Genomic DNA, 20,633 nt, shown 5'->3' with positions numbered 1-20,633 from the left:
ATTAAGGTTAGTAAGTTTATAACACTTCTGGTTAGAGAGAGAGCGTGGGACGAGAGGGAGAAAGAGAGATGGCCTTCTGGTGAGGACAGCACTACGTCATGAGGATCCAATACAGGGCTTAGGACGCCGTGTATGACCATATTAAGAGAGGTGTCTCTACCCCTATAAACAGCCTCTGAAAAACTACTGAAGACTGAAGAATACTGCACAATGCCAGACAATAAGAAGGTAAGTAGCCCTCGACGTTACGTCATGGCAATAGCCGGCGGGGTCGAAGAGGAAAATGATACAAAAACTCCGCAGCAGGACGCTCCGAGAAAAAGAAGCAGAGGTAGTCAGAGGAGAGTTAGAGGCAGTCGATGCACGGGTAAGCGATAGGCCGTCAGGAGGTAGTCTGCAGGCGTCGGTAGGCAGCAGCTGTGGAACTTTCAATTTTCGTGTGGATCGCATTCTAAGAGCAGACGGAACGGCAGCGGTATTACGCCGTCTCTGTATCAGATTTGGCCGCTCATAGGAAACATCTCAACCAGAGCTGTAGGGTTTCGTCCTCAACATTTTCTAATGAACTTCAGATTGTTGTAAGTAGCAGCCAAATCAAAACGAAACTGATGGAAATAAAGTAAGTAAATTGTTCATTATTTCAAAAGTAATCGCCATAACTGCAAATACATTTACTCCACTCTGAGACAAGACGGTCAATGGCTTCATGGAAAAATGTTTGAGGTTGCCTATGGAACCATGATTGTTGCCAGGCGTTCACATATTCGTATGAAGGAAACTGACGGCCATGAATTCTTCAGAGCTCTTAAAATATGGAAATCGTGTGGGGGGAGATAGGGACTGTGCATAAGGGCTTCCCGGTGAAACTTCTGCAACATACTCGAAACAACCTTGGCAGCATATGGAGAAAGACATTCCTGGCCGTCGATTTGCTTTGTGGTTCCATAGGAAATTGTAAACATTTTTCTATGAAGGCAATGAGCGTCTTCTCTCAAAGTGGGTTAATAGTATTAAAAATTATGGCGATTGCTTTTGAAACAATAAATAATTAACTTACTTCTTTTTCATCTGTCTCGTTTTCATTTGACTGCTGCTTACATGAAAGACACTAGCCCTCTCGAATAGACAATGCAAAGATGCAAATATCAATAGCTACATCTACTTATGCACCTAAATCTCCATACATACACCGCGAGCCACCATAGTGGGCATAGTGGGACATAGTCATTCGTTCCACTGGGTTCAAATGGTTCAAATGACTCTGAGCACTATGAGACTTAACATCTATGGTCATCAGTCCCCCAGAACTTAGAACTACTTAAACCTAACTAACCTAAGGACAGCACACAACACCCAGTCATCACGAGGCAGAGAAAATCCCTGACCACGCCGGGAATCGAACCCGGGAGCCCGGGCGTGGGAAGCGAGAACGCTACCGCACGACCACGAGCTGCGGTCGTTCCACTGGGGAACGGAGCTATGGTAAAACGACTATCTATACTCCTCGGTACGAGCCCTAATTATTCTTGCTTGTCTTCGCTGTCCTTACGTGAAATGTACCTACGCGGGAGTAGAATCGTTCTACATCGCCCATAAGAAGTAGAAGGCATGACGGTTAAAAGGATAGGAAAGAAGACTGATACTTGCTCATATATGAAAGAGAGAAAAATGCTGCATGACATATTCTGATATTACTACCGCTTCGAGTCGGAAGATACACTCGAGCCTACGACCTTCATCGTCTTTGTCTGTAATAGCCGACTGTCGTCATGCTGTGAGAGGTCTTGTCGATGTCGGGGAACAGGGCGGCGAATTTTTCTGCAAACTCTTGTCGTCGAGAGCCCGCTAAGTACCATTAAAATTAAAGCTGCTGACTCGATAAAACTTATTATTGCACGTTATGGTCTCTACGACCAGTCTCATGGCAACTCCACTAGCCTGATGCATATTCATGATTTATGTTTCATAAAGACGTAATTTTATGTGTTTTCTTGAAGCTGTGTTTACCAACCACCGATTCCTATATCACGACTTCCTAATGCGTTGTTATGTTCTGCACAACGTTTGATAACTGTACGGATTGAGTGGCCAATATAGTTGCTTCCGAATTGACAAGGAATGCAAACTCCGTGGACCTTGAGAACAAGATTGTCCTTAACGGCCGCTACATCTTTTTCATCTTCTTGAGCGATCGGCTTTATGTTATGTCTTCTCCTCCCACGGCTCATCCTATTTTGCTAGACTTATTCTCACGAAAAGGAACGAACTACCCTTAGCGAACGAGGCAGGATAACCGAGTACATTTTACACAAGTCGTAGAATTGACGTCATATAACGCCTGAAGCACGTAAAAAACCTGCGAAACACCATCAACTAAGAGAATATTTTACACAAGGCTGTCGTCACACGGAACGGTCCTGGTAAGCAGAGGTTCGATTTTCGCCAGTGCTCATCCTGCTTGATTGAACCTCTGGCGGAAAAATTCATGATGGAGAATGAGACAAACTGATTAAGAAATTTTGAATGTACACAGTTCAGTGTTATTATGTTTTTGAGACCGAAACTCGAACCTTTCTCCAGATAAACTTATCACCATTTCTTCAGCAGAAATTAAATAAGATGTGCTAGGCAGTGTTCGAACCCGAATTGAGCTTCTAGGCACGACTCGGGGATGGTTTACGACTGCCATCTAATACTATTAGCATATGACTATTTGTGAGATGGTTGTCATTATTGCTAGGAATGCCTATTGATCATCGATCAGCTGTTACACTGAACATCGTATGATAGATTAGCTCTTGATCAGTTCCATTATGAGAGAGTTTTCAATCTATAATTTGCGGTTTTGTCAACAAAGCTATCGGATGAATCTGTTGTTCAATAGCAGGTAGTTGTTTGCTTGCATCGCCATTCAGCTTATCAAATGAGTAGGGTGGAGGGACACGTAGCGACGATGAGAGTTGTACGCTGGTCTGCAAAAATTAAGGACGAAAGTTACTTTCACATGATGTGTCACTGCCGAGTGACAGAGCTGGATGATACTTGGACCATACACAGAAAGAACTTCTGCAGTACTATCCAAAAGGTAAATGAAATATTATGTGAGACACACAGCAATGACACGTATTCAAAGATAATAATTAATCTGACGTCACCGCGATTTATGATAGTCCCTTGGAGATTACAAAAGTCGAGACACCGTTTTTAACACAGTATGTGACCCCCCCCCCATATGTAACCCGTGATCTATGGGTAGCGTCTTTGATTCATAACTGCCGGCACGGTAGCTCAGCGTGTTCGGTCAGAGGGTTAGCAGCCCTCTGTAATAAAAAACTGAGTGGAACGATCAACCACCGAACTTGAACAGGATGTCTTGCGACGTCCGCAACGACCAAACACAACGATCAATAACGAACAAAATGAAAAAAAATAAAATAAAAATCGAAACGTCCTGAGTCCCTGGTTCGAAACCCGCCACCGCTCAAATTTTGATTAATAATCAGCGCTGGCAGCGGAAGTCTTCCGGCGTAATAAGTCAGCCGCATTCTGTCAACGACCTTTTCAAGAGCGGACAGAGGTGCAGGGCACTCTATTGTCCCTGCGGTGGGAAACTGTCCCTAAAGGCGGAAGAATCGGCAATGATCAACGGCATGAGGATGCAGAAGGCAATGGAAACCACTGCATTAACGACACAACGTGTATCGACCGGACATGAGCATGTAATTGAAAAAGTGCTATGCTGATCTCTACATTGGCAAAAGATTCCAGAATAGTCATCCATTCGGATCTACTGGAGAGGACTGCCGAGGGGAAGGTGTCCACGAGAAAAAGATTGAATAATCAACGAAAGGATAACGTTCTACGAGTCGAGACGTGGAATATCAGAAGCTTGAATGTGGTAGGGAAACTAGAAAATCTGAAAAAGGAAATGCAAATGCTCAATCTACATATACACTCCTGGAAATTGAAATAAGAACACCTTGAATTCATTGTCCCAGGAAGGGGAAACTTTATTGACACATTCCTGGGGTCAGATACATCACATGATCACACTGACAGAACCACAGGCACATAGACACAGGCAACAGAGCATGCACAATGTCGGCACTAGTACAGTGTATATCCACCTTTCGCAGCAATGCAGGCTGCTATTCTCCCATGGAGACGATCGTAGAGATGCTGGATGTAGTCCTGTGGAACGGCTTGCCATGCCATTTCCACCTGGCGCCTCAGTTGGACCAGCGTTCGTGCTGGACGTGCAGACCGCGTGAGACGACGCTTCATCCAGTCCCAAACATGCTCAATGGGGGACAGATCCGGAGATATTGCTGGCCAGGGTAGTTGACTTACACCTTCTAGAGCACGTTGGGTGGCACGGGATACATGCGGACGTGCATTGTCCTGTTGGAACAGCAAGTTCCCTTGCCGGTCTAGGAATGGTAGAACGATGGGTTCGATGACGGTTTGGATGTACCGTGCACTATTCAGTGTCCCCTCGACGATCACCAGTGGTGTACGGCCAGTGTAGGAGATCGCTCCCCACACCATGATGCCGGGTGTTGGCCCTGTGTGCCTCGGTCGTATGCAGTCCTGATTGTGGCGCTCACCTGCACGGCGCCAAACACGCATACGACCATCATTGGCACCGAGGCAGAAGCGACTCTCATCGCTGAAGACGACACGTCTCCATTCGTCCCTCCATTCACGCCTGTCGCGACACCACTGGAGGCGAGCTGCACGATGTTGGGGCGTGAGCGGAAGACGGCCTAACGGTGTGCGGGACCGTAGCCCAGCTTCATGGAGACGGTTGCGAATGGTCCTCGCCGATACCCCAGGAGCAACAGTGTCCCTAATTTGCTGGGAAGTGGCGGTGCGGTCCCCTACGGCACTGCGTAGGATCCTACGGTCTTGGCGTGCATACGTGCGTCGCTGCGGTCCGGTCCCAGGTCGACGGGCACGTGCACCTTCCGCCGACCACTGGCGACAACATCGATGTACTGTGGAGACCTCACGCCCCACGTGTTGAGCAATTCGGCGGTACGTCCACCCGGCCTCCCGCATGCCCACTATACGCCCTCGCTCAAAGTTCGTCAACTGCACATACGGTTCACGTCCACGCTGTCGCGGCATGCTACCAGTGTTAAAGACTGCGATGGAGCTCCGTATGCCACGGCAAACTGGCTGACACTGACGGCGGCGGTGCACAAATGCTGCGCAGCTAGCGCCATTCGACGGCCAACACCGCGGTTCCTGGTGTGTCCGCTGTGCCGTGCGTGTGATCATTGCTTGTACAGCCCTCTCGCAGTGTCCGGAGCAAGTATGGTGGGTCTGACACACCGGTGTCAATGTGTTCTTTTTTCCATTTCCAGGAGTGTAGTAGGCGTCAGTGAAGTAAAATGGAAAGAAGACCAGGATTTCTGGTTAGATGATTATAGGGTAATATCAACAGCAGCAGAAAGTGGTAAAAGGTAGTAGGATTCGTTATGAATAGGAAGGTAGGGCAGGTAATGCGTTACTGTGAACAGTTCAGTGACAGGGTTATTCTTATCAGAATCGACAGCAAACCGACAACGACAGTTCAAGTATACATGCCGACGTCGCAAGCTGAAGATGAAGCGATAGAGAAAGTATATGAGTATATTGAAAGGGTAATAAGATTTGCAAAGGGAGATGAAAATCTAAAATGTCATGGGGAAATGGAATGCAGTTGCAGGGGACGGAGTAGAAGAAAAGGTTATAGGAGAATATGGGCTAGGGACAGAGAAAGACTAATTGAGTCCTTTGATAAATTTCAGCTACTAACAGTGAATACTTTGTTAAAGAATCACAAGAGGAGAAGATATACTTGGAAAGGCCGAATGATACAGGACGATTTCAGTTAGATTACATCATGGTCAGACAGAGATTCCGAAATCAGATTCTGGATTGTATGGCGTGCCCAAGAGCAGATATAAGACTCAGATCACAATGTAGTTGTGATGAAGAGTAGGCTGAAGTAGTCAGGAAGATCAATACTCAAAGAAGTGGGATGACGAGATATGCTTAAGTAGGCTGTAGGTGCAGCAATAAATAATAGTCCACTAAGCAGTACAGTTGAAGAGGAATGGACATCTCTGGAACAGGGCAATCACACACGCTGGAAAGAAAAACGCAGGTACAAAGAAGGTAACTATAAAGAAACCATGGGTAACAGAAGAAATACTTCAGCTGATCAATGAAAGAAGGAAGAACAAAAATGTTCAGGGAAATTCAGGAATTCATAAATACAAGTCGCAGAGGAATAAAATGAATAGAAGATGCAGAGAAGTTAAGACGAAATGGCCGCTTGAAGAATGTGAATAAATCGAAAAAGGAATGATAGTCGGAAGGACTGACACAGCTTATAATAAAGTCAAAACAGCCTTCGGTGACGTTAAAAGCAAGGGCGGTAACATTAATAGTGCAACCGGAAACCCAGTGTTAAATTCAGAGGAGAGAGCGGATATGTGGAAAGAGTACATTGAAAGCCTCTGTGAGGGGGAAGCTTTGAATGATGTGATAGAAGAAGAGACGGGAGTCGATTTAGAAGAGGTAGGGTAGCCAGTATTAGAATTAGAATTTGAGAGAGCTTTGGAGGACTTAAGACCAAGTACGGCAGAAGGGATGAATTACATTCCATCAGAATTGGGTGAAGTGGCAACAAAATGACTATTCACGCTGGTGTGTAGAATGTATGAGTCTGGCAATACGCTGTCTGAATTTCGGAAAAATATCACCCACACAATTCCGAAGACTCCAAGAGCTGAAAAGTGCGAGAATTATCGCACTATCAGCTTAACACCTCATGTATCCAAGTTGCTGACAAATATACAGAAGAATGGAAAAGAAAACTGAGGATGTGTTAGATGACGATCAGTTTGGCTTTAAAAAGGTAAAGGCACCAGAAAGTCAAATCTGATGTTGCAGTTGATAATGGAAGCAAGACAAAAAGAAAAATCAAGACACGTTCTTAGGATTTGTCGACAATGTAAAATGGTGCAAGTTATTTGAAATTATGAGAAAAATAGTGGTAAGCTATAGGGAGAGACGGGTAATAAACACTATGTACAAGAACCAAGAGGGAGTAATAAGAGTGGACAACCAAGAACGAAATGCTCGGACTAAAAAGGGGCCGGCCGGTGTGGCCGTGCGGTTCTAGGCGCTTCAGTCTGGCACCGCGTGACCGCTACGGTCGAAGGTTCTAATCCTGCCTCGGGCATGGATGTGTGTGATGTCCTTAGGTTAGTTAGGTTTAAGTAGTTCTAAGTTCTAGGGGACTGATGACCACAGATGTTAAGTCCCATAGTGCTCAGAGCCATTTGAACCATTTGAACTAAAAAGGGGTAAGACAGGGATGTAGTATTTCCTCCTTGCTGTTCAGGAACTATTGAAGTAAACTACACCCGAAGGCCAGGAAGGCTAACGATACCGACCGGCCGTCGCGTCATCCTCAGCCCACAGGCGTCACTGGATGAGGATATGGGGGGCATGTGGTCAGCACGCCGCTCTCTCGACCGTATGTCAGTTACGAGACGGTAGCCGCTACTTCTCAACAAAGTAGCTCCTCAGTTTGCCTCACAAGGTCTGAGTGCACCTCGATTGCTAACAGAGCTCGGCAGACCGGATGGTCACTACACTGACGAAGCAATGATGGAAATAAAAGAAAGGTTCAGGAGTGGAATTAAAATTCAACGTTAATGGGTATTAATGATACGATTTGCTGATAACATTGCTATCATGAGTGAAAGTGAAGAAGCATCTGCTGAATGGAATGGACAGTCTAATGAGTACAGAATATACATTGAGAGTAAATCGAAGAAAGGCGAAAATAATAAGTAGCAGAAATGAGAACAGTGAGAAAGTTAACATCAGGATTGAAGGTCACGGAGAAGATGAAGTTAAGGAAGTCTGCAAGCTAGGCAGCAAAATAACCAATGACTGACCGAGCAAGGAGGACATCAAAAGCAGAGTAGTACTGGCGAAAAGGGATTCCTGGCCAAGAGAAGTCTACAAGTATCAAACATAGGCCTTAATCTGAGCGGGAAATTTTTCAGAATATACGTCTGGACCACAATATTTTATGATAGTGAAACATGGACTGTGGGAAAACCGGAAGAGAAGTGAATCGAAGCATTTGAGATGTGGTACTACAGACGAAGTTGAAAATTAGGTGGACTGACAAGGTAAGGAATGAGGAGGTTGTGTGGATAATCGGAGCGGAAAGGAATATGTGGAAAACACTGACAAGGAGAAGGATGATAAGACATCTGTTAAGACATGAGGGAATTACTTACATGAGACTAGGAGCTGTAGCGGGCAAAAACTGTAGAGGAAGACTTAGATTGGAATATATTCAGCAGATAACTGAGAACGTAGGTTGCAAGTGCTACTCTGAGATGAAGAGATTGGCGCATGAGAGAAATTCGTGGTGGGCCGCATCAAACCAGTCAGAAGAAAAAAAAAGGAAGAACGTGATCACCACAGATAGCAATGCTCCCATGCTGACCTTATGGTTCTTGAGGAATTCTTTTCGTAAAACGTTCCATTCCTCCAGGGGCGCGGGTAACAACTGCTGATGGTCGTTGGTGGATGTGGAAGCGTTGTAATACGCCTCCCAAGGCGTTCCACGCGTGCGCTTTGGGATTTAAGTCGCTAGTCGTGGAGAAGGACAGACCACCCCAATCGCGGTGTTAGATCATGTCCGACAATGCTGGATGTGCGCTCATACGCCGAGAGGTGGGGATACATAATGCATACAGGAACATTGTCGAGCACGACCATTTTGATGGCCCATGTGTAATGTAGTGGGGAGGCATAATGTTGCATGGGCGTATTGACCTCCAGATCCTTGAACGCGATACACTCATTTGCCAACGTTTTAGTGACACTGTACTCCTTGCCCATGTGCGTCTTTTCACGGGTGCATCACGCCCTGACACATTTTTATCCATGACAACGAGGGGCCGCATCAAACAGCGGAGGTGGAGGAGCTCTTGGAACGAGAGGATATTTGGCGAGTGTTCCCCATACTTAAATGTCATCGAGCACGTGTGGGATGCGGTTAGGAGACGTCCACATACAAAAACGATATCCCATCCCTTGTAAACAGCGCTTATGGAGGAATTGAACGCCCTAACACTAGAATCCCTCACCAAATTTGTTGCCAGTTTAGTAATACGCTGCAGAGCAAGCATTGCCGTATGTAGTGATCACACATTATGTTAAGAACCATATCCCGCCTATTGTAATGTACAGGGGACCATCTAAATCGCTGTGACTTCAGTGTATCAGACAATGCGAGCAATATATAGAATCTGACTTACGTAAAACTTCAGTGCATTACTGCTACTAATCTCTCTTTCCAAGCATTAATCCTGACGTTGCGGGGTCTGCTGTTTTGGTTAAACGGACGCGGCATGTTAATGTGAGGGGGTGGCTGGATGCCCCTCCTGTCGCCACCCCGTGCCCCCCGGGACGGAATGAGTGTACCCCAGCTGTGTGCGTAGAGTGTAAGCCATGAAATAGTGCGAGCGTCTGTAAATGTCCGCGAGTCGTGTAACTGAGGCGGAACGTGGGGCCAGTCCGGTATTCTCCTAGTGGGATGTGGAAAACCGCCTAAAAACCACATCCAGGGTGGCCAGCACACCGGCCCTCGGCGTTAGTCCACCAGGTAGATTCGATTAGAGGTCGGCGCGTCTACCCGAGTCCAGGAAGCAGCGCGTTAGCGCTCTCGGCTACCCTGGGAGGTTGCAGTACTGCTATCAATGTATGTTGTTGTTGTGGTCTTCAGCCCAGAGACTTATTTGATGAAGCACTCCATGCTACTCTATCCTGTGCAAGCCTCTACATCACCCAGTACCTGCTGCAACCTACATCCTTCTGAATCTGTTTAGTGTATTCATCTCTTGGTCTCCCTCTACGATTTTTACCCTCCACGCTGCCCTCCAATACTAAACTGATGATTCCTTGATGCCTCAGAATATTCCCTACCAACCGATCCCTTCTTCTAGTCAAGTTGTGCCACAAATTTCTCCTCTCTCCAATTCTGTTCAGTACCTCCTCATTAGTTATGTGATCTACCCATCTACCCTTTAGCATTGTTCTGTAGCACCACATTTCGAAAGCTTCTATTCTCTTCTTGTCTAAATTATTTATCGTCCACGTTTCACTTCCATACATGGCTACACTCCACACAAATACTTTCAGAAACGGCATCCTGACACTTAAATCTATACTCGATGTTAACAAATTTATCTTCTTCAGAAACACTTTCCTTGCCATTGCCAGTCTACATTTTATATCCTCTCTACTTCGACCATCATCAGTTATTTTGCTCCCCAAATAGCAAAACTCATTTACTACTTTAAGCATCTCATTTCCTAATCTAATTCCCGCAGCCTCACCGGAAGTATTGTAATATGACGATGCGCGGTTACAGCTACCTAAGTGTTATCATGTGCATCACAGCGTATTGAACATTTACGTGTTTTGAGAAACGTTTTTTTGTAAACATTTATCGTGTATTTTTATATTTTGTGATGTTCTATATATTGGAGAATCCATTTTGGATCTTTTAGGATGAAAAATACGTATTGAAAGTTGTTTGTTACATTGACAGCTATCATGATTTAAGTTTTACGCGTCTGTTATTCGTCAGCACACTTCTGTTGTTATATTCGCGCCCACTAATCGATTTTCTGTCTGGTCACTACTGTTCTAGTACGCTGGTTATCTTAACTAAGGTCTGTTAACGAATCGCGGCTCAGTCAATGGAATTGCAAGGCTGCTGTAGAGACAGCGTTGCCTGCAATTTTGAAGTGACCATGATTTCCTTATTCCTTCTTGCTGGTTCTGTTCTGCGATGTAGTAAGGTAGGAGGCTCTTATGAGACGTACTGAGAAGGAAACAGAGCGATGTGTGGCTACAGCCAGCGTTTGTATCAGTGATAACAATAGGAGAGTTGCGAAATGTATTTTCTCCGAAGATGAGAGGCATAAACCAGAGAATACTACAGCAGCTTGCTAAGTTGGCGAATCATGCTTTAAATGTGTTTGTCTTCTTGCGAGCCATGATGACGTAGTGCGAATCTTTCAGTTTTCGATTCATGTGGGCCAGTCTATGGTTTTCTATACGGTACATTGATTCGTAACCGAAATGAGTAGCGAACTCATTTGTCTAGGATTTTCTGATTTTTGATCGTTTCAAGAATAATTTGTAAACGAAGTGTTAGTCTGATACTGGCGTAAGCACCTCGTGGTTCATGTAACACCAATTTTGATGTTGTATGTGAACCACCTGCATTCTCCGACTTTAATAATCAGTGATTAAAACCAAATCTTCAGTCTTCAGATACCCTTTCTTCTCCCATCAAAATAAATGAAATTACACATACATTTATACCTCTACACGCGTATTGGTGTCTCGTATAACAACGACAAAGGAGGATAGGCTCGTGCCCTTGGCACGGTAGTTACTTCTATGAGATCCATTTCTCACTTTGCACAAACAGTTACGAAAGAGTAAAGCCATTAGAATTATTCACATTGATTGTTTTCAGGTCAGAGAAGGTAAGTTAGTTTCGTAAATTTCGGATTAGCTGTTGTTCCTCCATGTGTTCATACAATGTTGTATGGTAATGCCGAATTACCAATTCTTTATGGCAGAGTACCCCGTATTATATTCGACAGCCTGATAGTAGTACATTTTTTGCAATTTGGTGTAATCTATAAAATGTTCATGTAATCAAATGTTTGATTCAATGATGAGAAGTTTGCCCATTAAACAGCATTGAACCGCTTCAGATGCGAAAATATATCTGTTGCACATAGTATGCGTATCTGTACCGTGTTATTCCTGAAGAGCAGTAACATTGAGCCATGATATTATTTTTTGGGTCACTACTGAGGCAGTAAAGTGGGCATCTTCAGTCAGGGCAATCTTATGTGAAACTTCTACGTCCACTAGTTTAAACCTTTTTACACGATGGAAGAGAGCTATCGACGTCAGCCGTATGAGGACATTGAGATAATTCAACGGCGACAAGTGAAAATTTGGGCCAGACCGGGATTCGAACCCGAAATTGCCACTTTATGTCAGCAGTTGCCTTAACCTCTCTGGCTATCAGAACATGCTCCACGTCCGCACCAAGTTTCCAACTTTTCGCAAACAACATCCGTAGCGCCCCCTATCCACCTCCTCGTTGCTTGCAGTATTTAACGTGATTCTCGCAAGAGATCGGACCTAGGGTGCATCCGCGCTGAGATATCATGAAATGTCGTCAAGGCGTATATATTACTACTACGTATGTGCTTATAGGTGTCTGCAAAAGAACAGACACCACACATTCATGATTCCGCAGCCGTATACACACACTATGGAAGTAAAATTAAGTATTGGGGTTGGACGGAAAGTGTGCCCAGATATCCATAGCAGTTAAGGTGGCACCTTGTGTAAAGTAGGAAATATGGGTTCGAGTCCTTGACAAGCACAAATTTTCCCTTGTCACCTCTGAATTATTTCAACACCTTTTTGTTGATTACGTTGGTATTTCTCTTTTATCAGATATATACAGCGTGAGTCGCTGCACCTACCTATCGATTTTATGCAACCTACAACCCTTTCAGAAACCATGTGCATGATTTTCATATTATCTAGTTTGCTATGATTCCTAAGCACAAACTATTAGTATTTCAAAATAGATGAATGTGACTTTTTTTTGTAGGAAATTTAATGCAGTTGAATTTTGTCTGCCATCGGCCTTGCCGCAGTGGTAACACCGGTTCCCGTCAGATCACCAAGCACTGTCGATCTGGGCTAGCACTTGGATGGGTCACCATCCGGTCTGCCCAGCGCTGTTGGCAAACGGGGTGCACTCAGTCCTTGAGAGGCAAACTGAGGAGCTACTTGATTGAGAAGTGGCGGGTCCGGTCTCGTAAACTGGCATACGGCCGGGAGAGCGGTGTGCTTGCCACATGCTCCTCCATATCTGCATCTAGCGACGCCTGTGGGCTGAAAATGACACTGCGGCCGGTCGGTACCGTTGGCCCTTCCAAGGCCTGTTCGAATGGAGTAAATTTTCTCTGGTGTACGTTTTCTCTGGAGGCCACGATTTCTGAGCTATTCAAGAAAAACGCGTTTGACAATCACTTTTGCACATTTTTCTCGAATAATTCGAAAACTATGGCTTGTAGCAGAAACGTATCCCAGTACAAAATAACTGCATTACATTTCCTACAAAAGGGTCCTGTTAATTTTTTCTGTAGCATTAACAGTTTGTGCATAGCGAGCGAAAGAATATGAAAATCTCGCGTGTGGTTTTTGAAGACGTTGCAGGTTGCGTAAAACCCATAGGTACGGGCAGCTGAATCGCCCTCCATACAACTGCGAAATCAGGAATGTCTCACTCTGTTGTTTCAGAGAAGTCCCAACTTTTTAAATCTAATGAATGTCTTCAGCAAGATATGGCATACCTGAGGCAATTTGTACTAGAAGTGAGGCCACTATCAAGGCAAGAGGCTGTGTATTAAGCCTAGTTTACACGACGACATTGGGTTGCACCGTTCGCTGCGCGGAATGAGTTGCACGCAAATGGTTTCATATTTTACTGTAGACATGGCGAAACCAGTATACACTTCATTTAGTCGTTTTGTGGTTCCTGAATCGTGTCTGAAATGAAAGTTTTAGCAGCTGCAAGTCACACGACTTGTGATGGAGTTAAAGATTGTTGCGTGGAATCGCTGTATAATAAAACATTAAGAAACGTGTTTAGATTGGTGACTGGATGAAGAAAAGACGTCAGCTCGGTTGCTCAGCATCCTTGCTGAAATAATTTATAACGGTATATCCAAGAAGTTCTTTTAATTGTCTTAGAACGTCACCAGAACTGTTACCGTTTCTTCTAAATAGAGTTAATTATATGATAAGGAATAAAAATATTGTAATGCATGAAGCACTGTCGCCAGAACTGAAATTACATATGACATTGCATGCATTACAATCGTGAACACTCGGCATGCTATAAGATGCGGTTTTAGTTGGTGATGACGCTTTTACATTAACACCAATACTTATTAACAGTAATAATTATTAACATTAACAACAGTAATTATTCGAAGCAGGCCGCATTATGAAGAGAATGGTTTGCATACTACTCTCTTGAAGCTAGATCTGTACAGTGGCAATATTTCAAATTTCTAACATATATGAATGGGGAACACTGCAGCGACGTTTTTAATAGATGAATATCTAATAAAGAATGCAGCTTCTTGAATTTGTATGGCCTTCCAACCTGTCAACAATATTCCTTAACAAAGAGTTGGCGAACTGGAACGATGAGATTTTAGTCTTGTAGACGAGAGCCCCCCCCCCCATGAACCATGGACCTTGCCGTTGGTGGGGAGGCTTGCGTGCCTCAGCGATACAGATGGCCGTACCGTAGGTGCAACCACAACGGAGGGGTATCTGTTGAGAGGCCAGACAAACATGTGGTTCCTGAAGAGGGGCAGCAGCCTTTTCAGTAGTTGCAGGGGCAACAGTCTGGATGATTGACTGATCTGGCCTTGTAACATTAACCAAAACGGCCTTGCTGTGCTGGTACTGCGAACGGCTGAAAGCAAGGGGAAACTACAGCCGTAATTTTTCCCGAGGACATGCAGCTGTACTGTATGATTAAATGATGATGGCGTCCTCTTGGGTAAAATATTCCGGAGGTAAAATAGTCCCCCATTCGGATCTCCGGGCGGGGACTACTCAGGAGGACGTCGTTATCAGGAGAAAGAAAACTGGCGTTCTACGGAGGGGAGCGTGGAATGTCAGATCCCTTAATCGGGCAGGTAGGTTAGAAAATTTAAAAAGGGAAATGGATAGGTTAAAGTTAGATATAGTGGGAATTAGTGAAGTTCGGTGGCAGGAAGAACAAGACTTTTGGTCAGGTGATTACAGGGTTATAAATACAAAATCAAATAGGGGTAATGCAGGAGTAGGTTTAATAATGAATAAAAAAATAGGAGTGCGGGTTAGCTACTACGAACAGCATAGTGAACGCATTATTGTGGCCAAGATAGACACAAAGCCCATGCCTACTACAGTAGTACAAGTTTATATGCCAACTACCTCTGCAGATGATGAAGAAATAGATGAAATGTATGACGAGATAAAAGAAATTATTCAGGTAGTGAAAGGAGACGAAAATTTAATAGTCATGGGTGACTGGAATTCGTCAGTAGGAAAAGGGAGAGAAGGAAACATAGTAGGTGAATATGGATTGGGGGGAAGGAATGAAAGAGGAAGCCGCCTTGTAGAATTTTGCACAGAGCATAACTTAATCATAGCCAACACTTGGTTCAAGAATCATAAAAGAAGGTTGTATACCTGGAAGAATCCTGGAGATACTAGTAGGTATCAGATAGATTATATAATGGTAAGACAGAGATTTAGGAACCAGGTTTTAAATTGTAAGACATTTCCTGGGGCAGATGTGGATTCTGACCACAATCTATTGGTTATGAACTGCAGATTGAAACTGAAGAAACTGCAAAAAGGTGGGAATTTAAGGAGATGGGACCTGGATAAACTGAAAGAACCAGAGGTTGTAGAGAGTTTCAGGGAGAGCATAAGGGAACAATTGACAGGAATGGGGGAAAGAAATACAGTAGAAGAAGAATGGGTAGCTCTGAGGGATGAAGTGGTGAAGGCAGCAGACGATCAAGTAGGTAAAAAGACGCGGGCTAATAGAAATCCTTGGGTAACAGAAGAAATATTGAATTTAATTGATGAAAGGAGAAAATATAAAAATGCAGTAAATGAAGCAGGCAAAAAGGAATACAAACGTCTCAAAAATGAAATCGACAGGAAGTGCAAAATGGCTAAGCAGGGATGGCTACAGGACAAAAGTAAGGATGTAGAGGCTTGTCTCACTAAGGGTAAGTTAGATACTGCCTACAGGAAAATTAAAGAGACCTTTGGAGAGAAGAGAACCACTTGTATGAATATCAAGAGCTCAGATGGCAACCCAGTTCTAAGCAAAGAAGGGAAAGCAGAAAGGTGGAAGGAGTATATAGAGGGTTTATACAAGGGCGATGTACTTGAGGACAATATTATGGAAATGGAAGAGGATGTAGATGAAGATGAAATGGGAGATAAGATACTGCGTGAAGAGTTTGACAGAGCACTAAAAGACCTGAGTCAAAACAAGGCCCCGGGAGTAGACAACATTCCATTAGAACTACTGATGGCCTCAGGAGAGCCAGTCATGACAAAACTCTACCATCTGGTGAGCACGATGTATGAGACAGGCGAAATACCTTCAGACTTTAAGAAGAATATAATAATTCCAATCCCAAAGAAAGCAGGTGTTGACAGATGTGAAAGTTACCGAACTATCAGTTTAATAAGTCACAGCTGCAAAATACTAACGCGAATGCTTTACAGACGAATGGAAAAACTGGTAGAAGCCGACCTCGGGGAAGATCAGTTTGGATTCCGTAGAAATGTTGGAACACGTGAGGCAATACTGACCTTACGACTTATCTTAGAAGAAAGATTAAGAAAAGGCAAACCTACGTTTCTAGCATTTGTAGACTTAGAGAAAGCTTTTGACAATGTTGACTGGAATACTCTCTTTCAAATTCTGAAGGTGGCAGGGGTAAAATACAGGGAGCGAAAGGCTATTTATAATTTGTACAGAAACCAGATGGCAGTTATAAGAGTCGAGGGGCATGAAAGGGAGGCAGTGGTTGGGAAAGGAGTGAGACAGGGTTGTAGCCTCTCCCCGATGTTATTCAATCTGTATATTGAGCAAGCAGTAAAGGAAACAAAAGAAAAATTCGGAGTAGGTATTAAAATTCATGGAGAAGAAGTAAAAACTTTGAGGTTCGCCGATGACATTGTAATTCTGTCAGAGACAGCAAAGGACTTGGAAGAGCAGTTGAATGGAATGGACAGTGTCTTGAAAGGAGGATATAAGATGAACATCAACAAAAGCAAAACGAGGATAATGGAATGTAGTCAAATTAAGTCGGGTGATGCTGAGGGAATTAGATTAGGAAATGAGACACTTAAAGTAGTAAAGGAGTTTTGCTATTTAGGGAGTAAAATAACCGATGATGGTCGAAGTAGAGAGGATATAAAATGTAGACTGGCAATGGCAAGGAAAGCGTTTCTCAAGAAGAGAAATTTGGTAACATCGAATATAGATTTAAGTGTCAGGAAGTCGTTTCTGAAAGTATTTATATGGAGTGTAGCCATGTATGGAAGTGAGACATGGACGATAACTAGTTTGGACAAGAAGAGAATAGAAGCTTTCGAAATGTGGTGCTACAGAAGAATGCTGAAGATAAGGTGGGTAGATCACGTAACTAATGAGGAGGTATTGAATAGGATTGGGGAGAAGAGAAGTTTGTGGCACAACTTGACCAGAAGAAGGGATCGGTTGGTAGGACATGTTCTGAGGCATCGAGGGATCACAAATTTAGCATTGGAGGGCAGCGTGGAGGGTAAAAATCGTAGAGGGAGACCAAGAGATCAATACACTAAGCAGATTCTGAAGGATGTAGGTTGCAGTAGGTACTGGGAGATGAAGAAGCTTGCACAGGATAGAGTAGCATGGAGAGCTGCATCAAACCAGTCTCAGGACTGAAGACCACAACAACAACAACAACAACAGACGAGAGCATTGCCACAGCTAGAGTTACACTTAAAATGCTTTTTTATTCCAGTCTCTGATCACAAATGAATTCTTTAGATGATGACCGGTTTCAGTCTGTAATGACCATCTTCAGATCTTTTCTGAAGATGGTCATTGCAAACTGAAACCGGTCATCACCTAACGAATTCATTTGTGATCATAGACTGGAATAAAAAAGCATTTTACAGTATTGGAACACTGTTTGTACACGCGATTATGTCGCAGTTGGTGAGAATTACACTTGTTTGTATTTTTCTTAATTCAGTTGTATATGTGCTCCTAACTCAATAAATTTTGCCCTGCAGCTCAGATATTGTCAAACCATCTATGTTATGATCGAACATGACGGTCTCAGCGGCAGCAATTTGTTGCTTATTTTTGTAACCAGCATCACTGAAATCCCGCAAACACTTATGCAAAGCATAGAAGCATAGATATTTAAAAAGCGAACATTATTCTCCGCTCACCACTTCATATTTCAATTTATCTAGACTCTACGAACACATATAACCTCAAAACTCATGCTACTAGTGTCGCCAAAGCTGGAAGACGCCGAAAGTGTTTAGTTTCACCAACGAGTTGCGCAAACACATGGCGCACATGCTCAGTGGCCGGCAGCGCAGTTGCGTGCAACCTAGTGACGATGTGTAAACTAGGCTTTAGAGTGATGTTTCGTGAGGGTGAGAAATGTCTTGTTTAGTGTTTTGTACGTAGTTCCGCGTAGTCAGCGCGTACACAAATTTCCCACTAGAGCGCGCCCCGCTAAGCACATCAGCGCAGGCGCAGCGCTCGTCCGTCTCCGCACTACTAGATGGCGCTGCTATAGAGACGGACCAAATTCTGCTTCTGGCGATCCGCGTATTAATATGTAACGCATCCAATGAGATTGCTGCTTACGTAGAACCTTCTCTCCTCGCGGATCACACTCGCGCAGTGATACACGAACGAGCGAGGTATTATAACAAGTGTACAGACCTCCGATTACCAGTCAGCATTAGTCTGTACCAGTCTGTGCGAGTTCTACATTTGTCTGTACCAGTCTATAGTCAAGTTTCAGCCTGCACCTAATAAGATTACCATATTCCTGTACATAGCCATGATGATAAATGTATAGACACTTTTGGCAAGTATCAGAGATATGAAACTTCCTGGCAGATTAAAACTGTGTGCCGGACCGAGACCCAAACTCGGGACCTTTGCCTTTCACGGGCAAGTGCTCTACCAACTGAGCTACCCAAGCACGACTCACGCCCCGTCCTCACAGCTTTACTTCTGCCAGTACCTCGTCTCCTACCTTCCAAAGTTAACAGAAGCTCTCCTGCGAACCTGCAGAACTAGCACTCCTGAAAGAAAGGATAATGTGGAGACATGGCTTAGCCACAGCCTGGGGGATGTTTCTAGAATGAAATTTTCACTCTACAGCGGAGTGTGCGCTGATATGAAACTTCCTGGCAGATTAAAGCTGTGTGCCGGAGTAGAGTGAAAATTTCATTCTAGAAACATCCCCCAGGCTGTGGCTAAGCCATGTCTCCGCATTATCCTTTCTTTCAGGAGTGCTAGTTCTGCAGGTTCGCAGGAGAGCTTCTGTTAAGTTTGGAAGGTAGGAGACGAGTTACTGGCAGAAGTAATGTTGTGAGGACGGGGCGTGAGTCGTGCTTGGGTAGCTCAGTTGATGCCAACACGGTAGCTCAGCGTGTTCGGTCAGAGGGTTAGTCGCCCTCTGTAATAAAAAAAACTGAGTTAATCGATCAACAACGAACTTAAACGGATGTCTTACGACGTCCGCTCAGAGCAGATACAACGAACACAAGCGAAAAAAATGAGATTAAAAAAAAAAAAAAGTTGGTAGAGCACTTGCCCGCAAAAGGCAAAGGTCCTGAGTTCGAGTCTCGGTCCGGAACACAGTTTTAATCTGCCAGGAAGTTTCATATCAGCGCACACTCCGCTGTAGAGTGAAAATTTCATTCTAGTATCAGAGATATATGTGAGAATAAGATTAACGTACCAGTACCAAAGGAACTTCAGATTGTCAATTATAAATAGCATCCAGAGCCAAGTTAAGTAATTTTTATACTTGTTATTATTTTTAATAAATATGTGTGAAAATTAATCAAGTTCTGTTTAAAGTTGGTCACCGTCAATCTGCTACTCTAAGCGTGCAAGTGGCATTTCTATCGTCTGACCTAACGGCCGAAGATAAACACTCCACGACAAGACCACGGGACATATTAGTGACACTCGCCTACTTCGTTAGAGCGACAAGTCAAATAATCTGATTCAGTTTATTTTTATTTTTTTATTTTTTTTTAAGGCCTTTATAAGTTTGTGAGAGTGGCGGACTCACCGCGCAGGTTGAGGAAGGTGGCGATGATGAGCACGTTGGTGACGATGATGGCGACGCCGGCGGTGAAGATGAGCGCGGCGTGCGCGAGCGCGTCCAGCGTGGAGGGCCCCTGCAGCAGCTCAGTCAGCGTCACCATGGCGACGGCCGTGCCCCTGCCCGAGCCGCTGCCGCGCGCGCCGACACCGCCGGCGCCGGCTCGCCCGGCCGCCCATCGCCCCGTCACCTGGGCGCCGCCATCCGCCTGCAACCGACCACCACCGGACACATATCATCTGCGGTCCGCGCGGTACAGCTTAGCCACATGGGCGTAGCTATGCGCCCGAAACTACAAGTACGCATACTCAGCTACGCTCCACAAAATACGTACACTACTGGCCATTAAAACTGCTACACCACTAAGATGACGTGCTACAAACGCGAAATTTAAACGACAGGAAGAAGATGATGTGATAATCAAATGATTAGCTTTTCAGAGCATTCACACAAGGTTGGCGCCGGTGGCGACACCTAAAACGTGCTGACATGAGGAAAGTTTCCAACCGATTTCTCGTACACAAACAGCAGTTGACCGGCGTTGCCTGATGAAAC

The 20,633-nt window shown here is 44.4% G+C and overlaps 1 protein-coding gene across 1 annotated transcript in view; it reads right to left on the bottom strand.

The window, feature by feature from the left end:
- LOC126187643 (G-protein coupled receptor 52-like) overlaps positions 1–20,186 on the bottom strand; it is a 359,276-nt gene extending 339,090 nt beyond the window's left edge. Inside the window, exon 1 of the mRNA XM_049928844.1 lies at positions 20,046–20,186. Within this exon, the coding sequence (XP_049784801.1) occupies positions 20,046–20,181 (136 nt within the window). The 5' untranslated portion in view covers positions 20,182–20,186. The remainder of the gene's footprint in view (positions 1–20,045) is intronic.
- Between the last annotated feature and the right edge of the window lie 447 nt (positions 20,187–20,633).

The sequence above is a fragment of the Schistocerca cancellata genome, chromosome 5 (assembly GCF_023864275.1).
Source record: "Schistocerca cancellata isolate TAMUIC-IGC-003103 chromosome 5, iqSchCanc2.1, whole genome shotgun sequence".
Taxonomy (NCBI): domain Eukaryota; kingdom Metazoa; phylum Arthropoda; class Insecta; order Orthoptera; family Acrididae; genus Schistocerca; species Schistocerca cancellata.
This window is presented reverse-complemented; position numbering and strand designations above follow the sequence as displayed.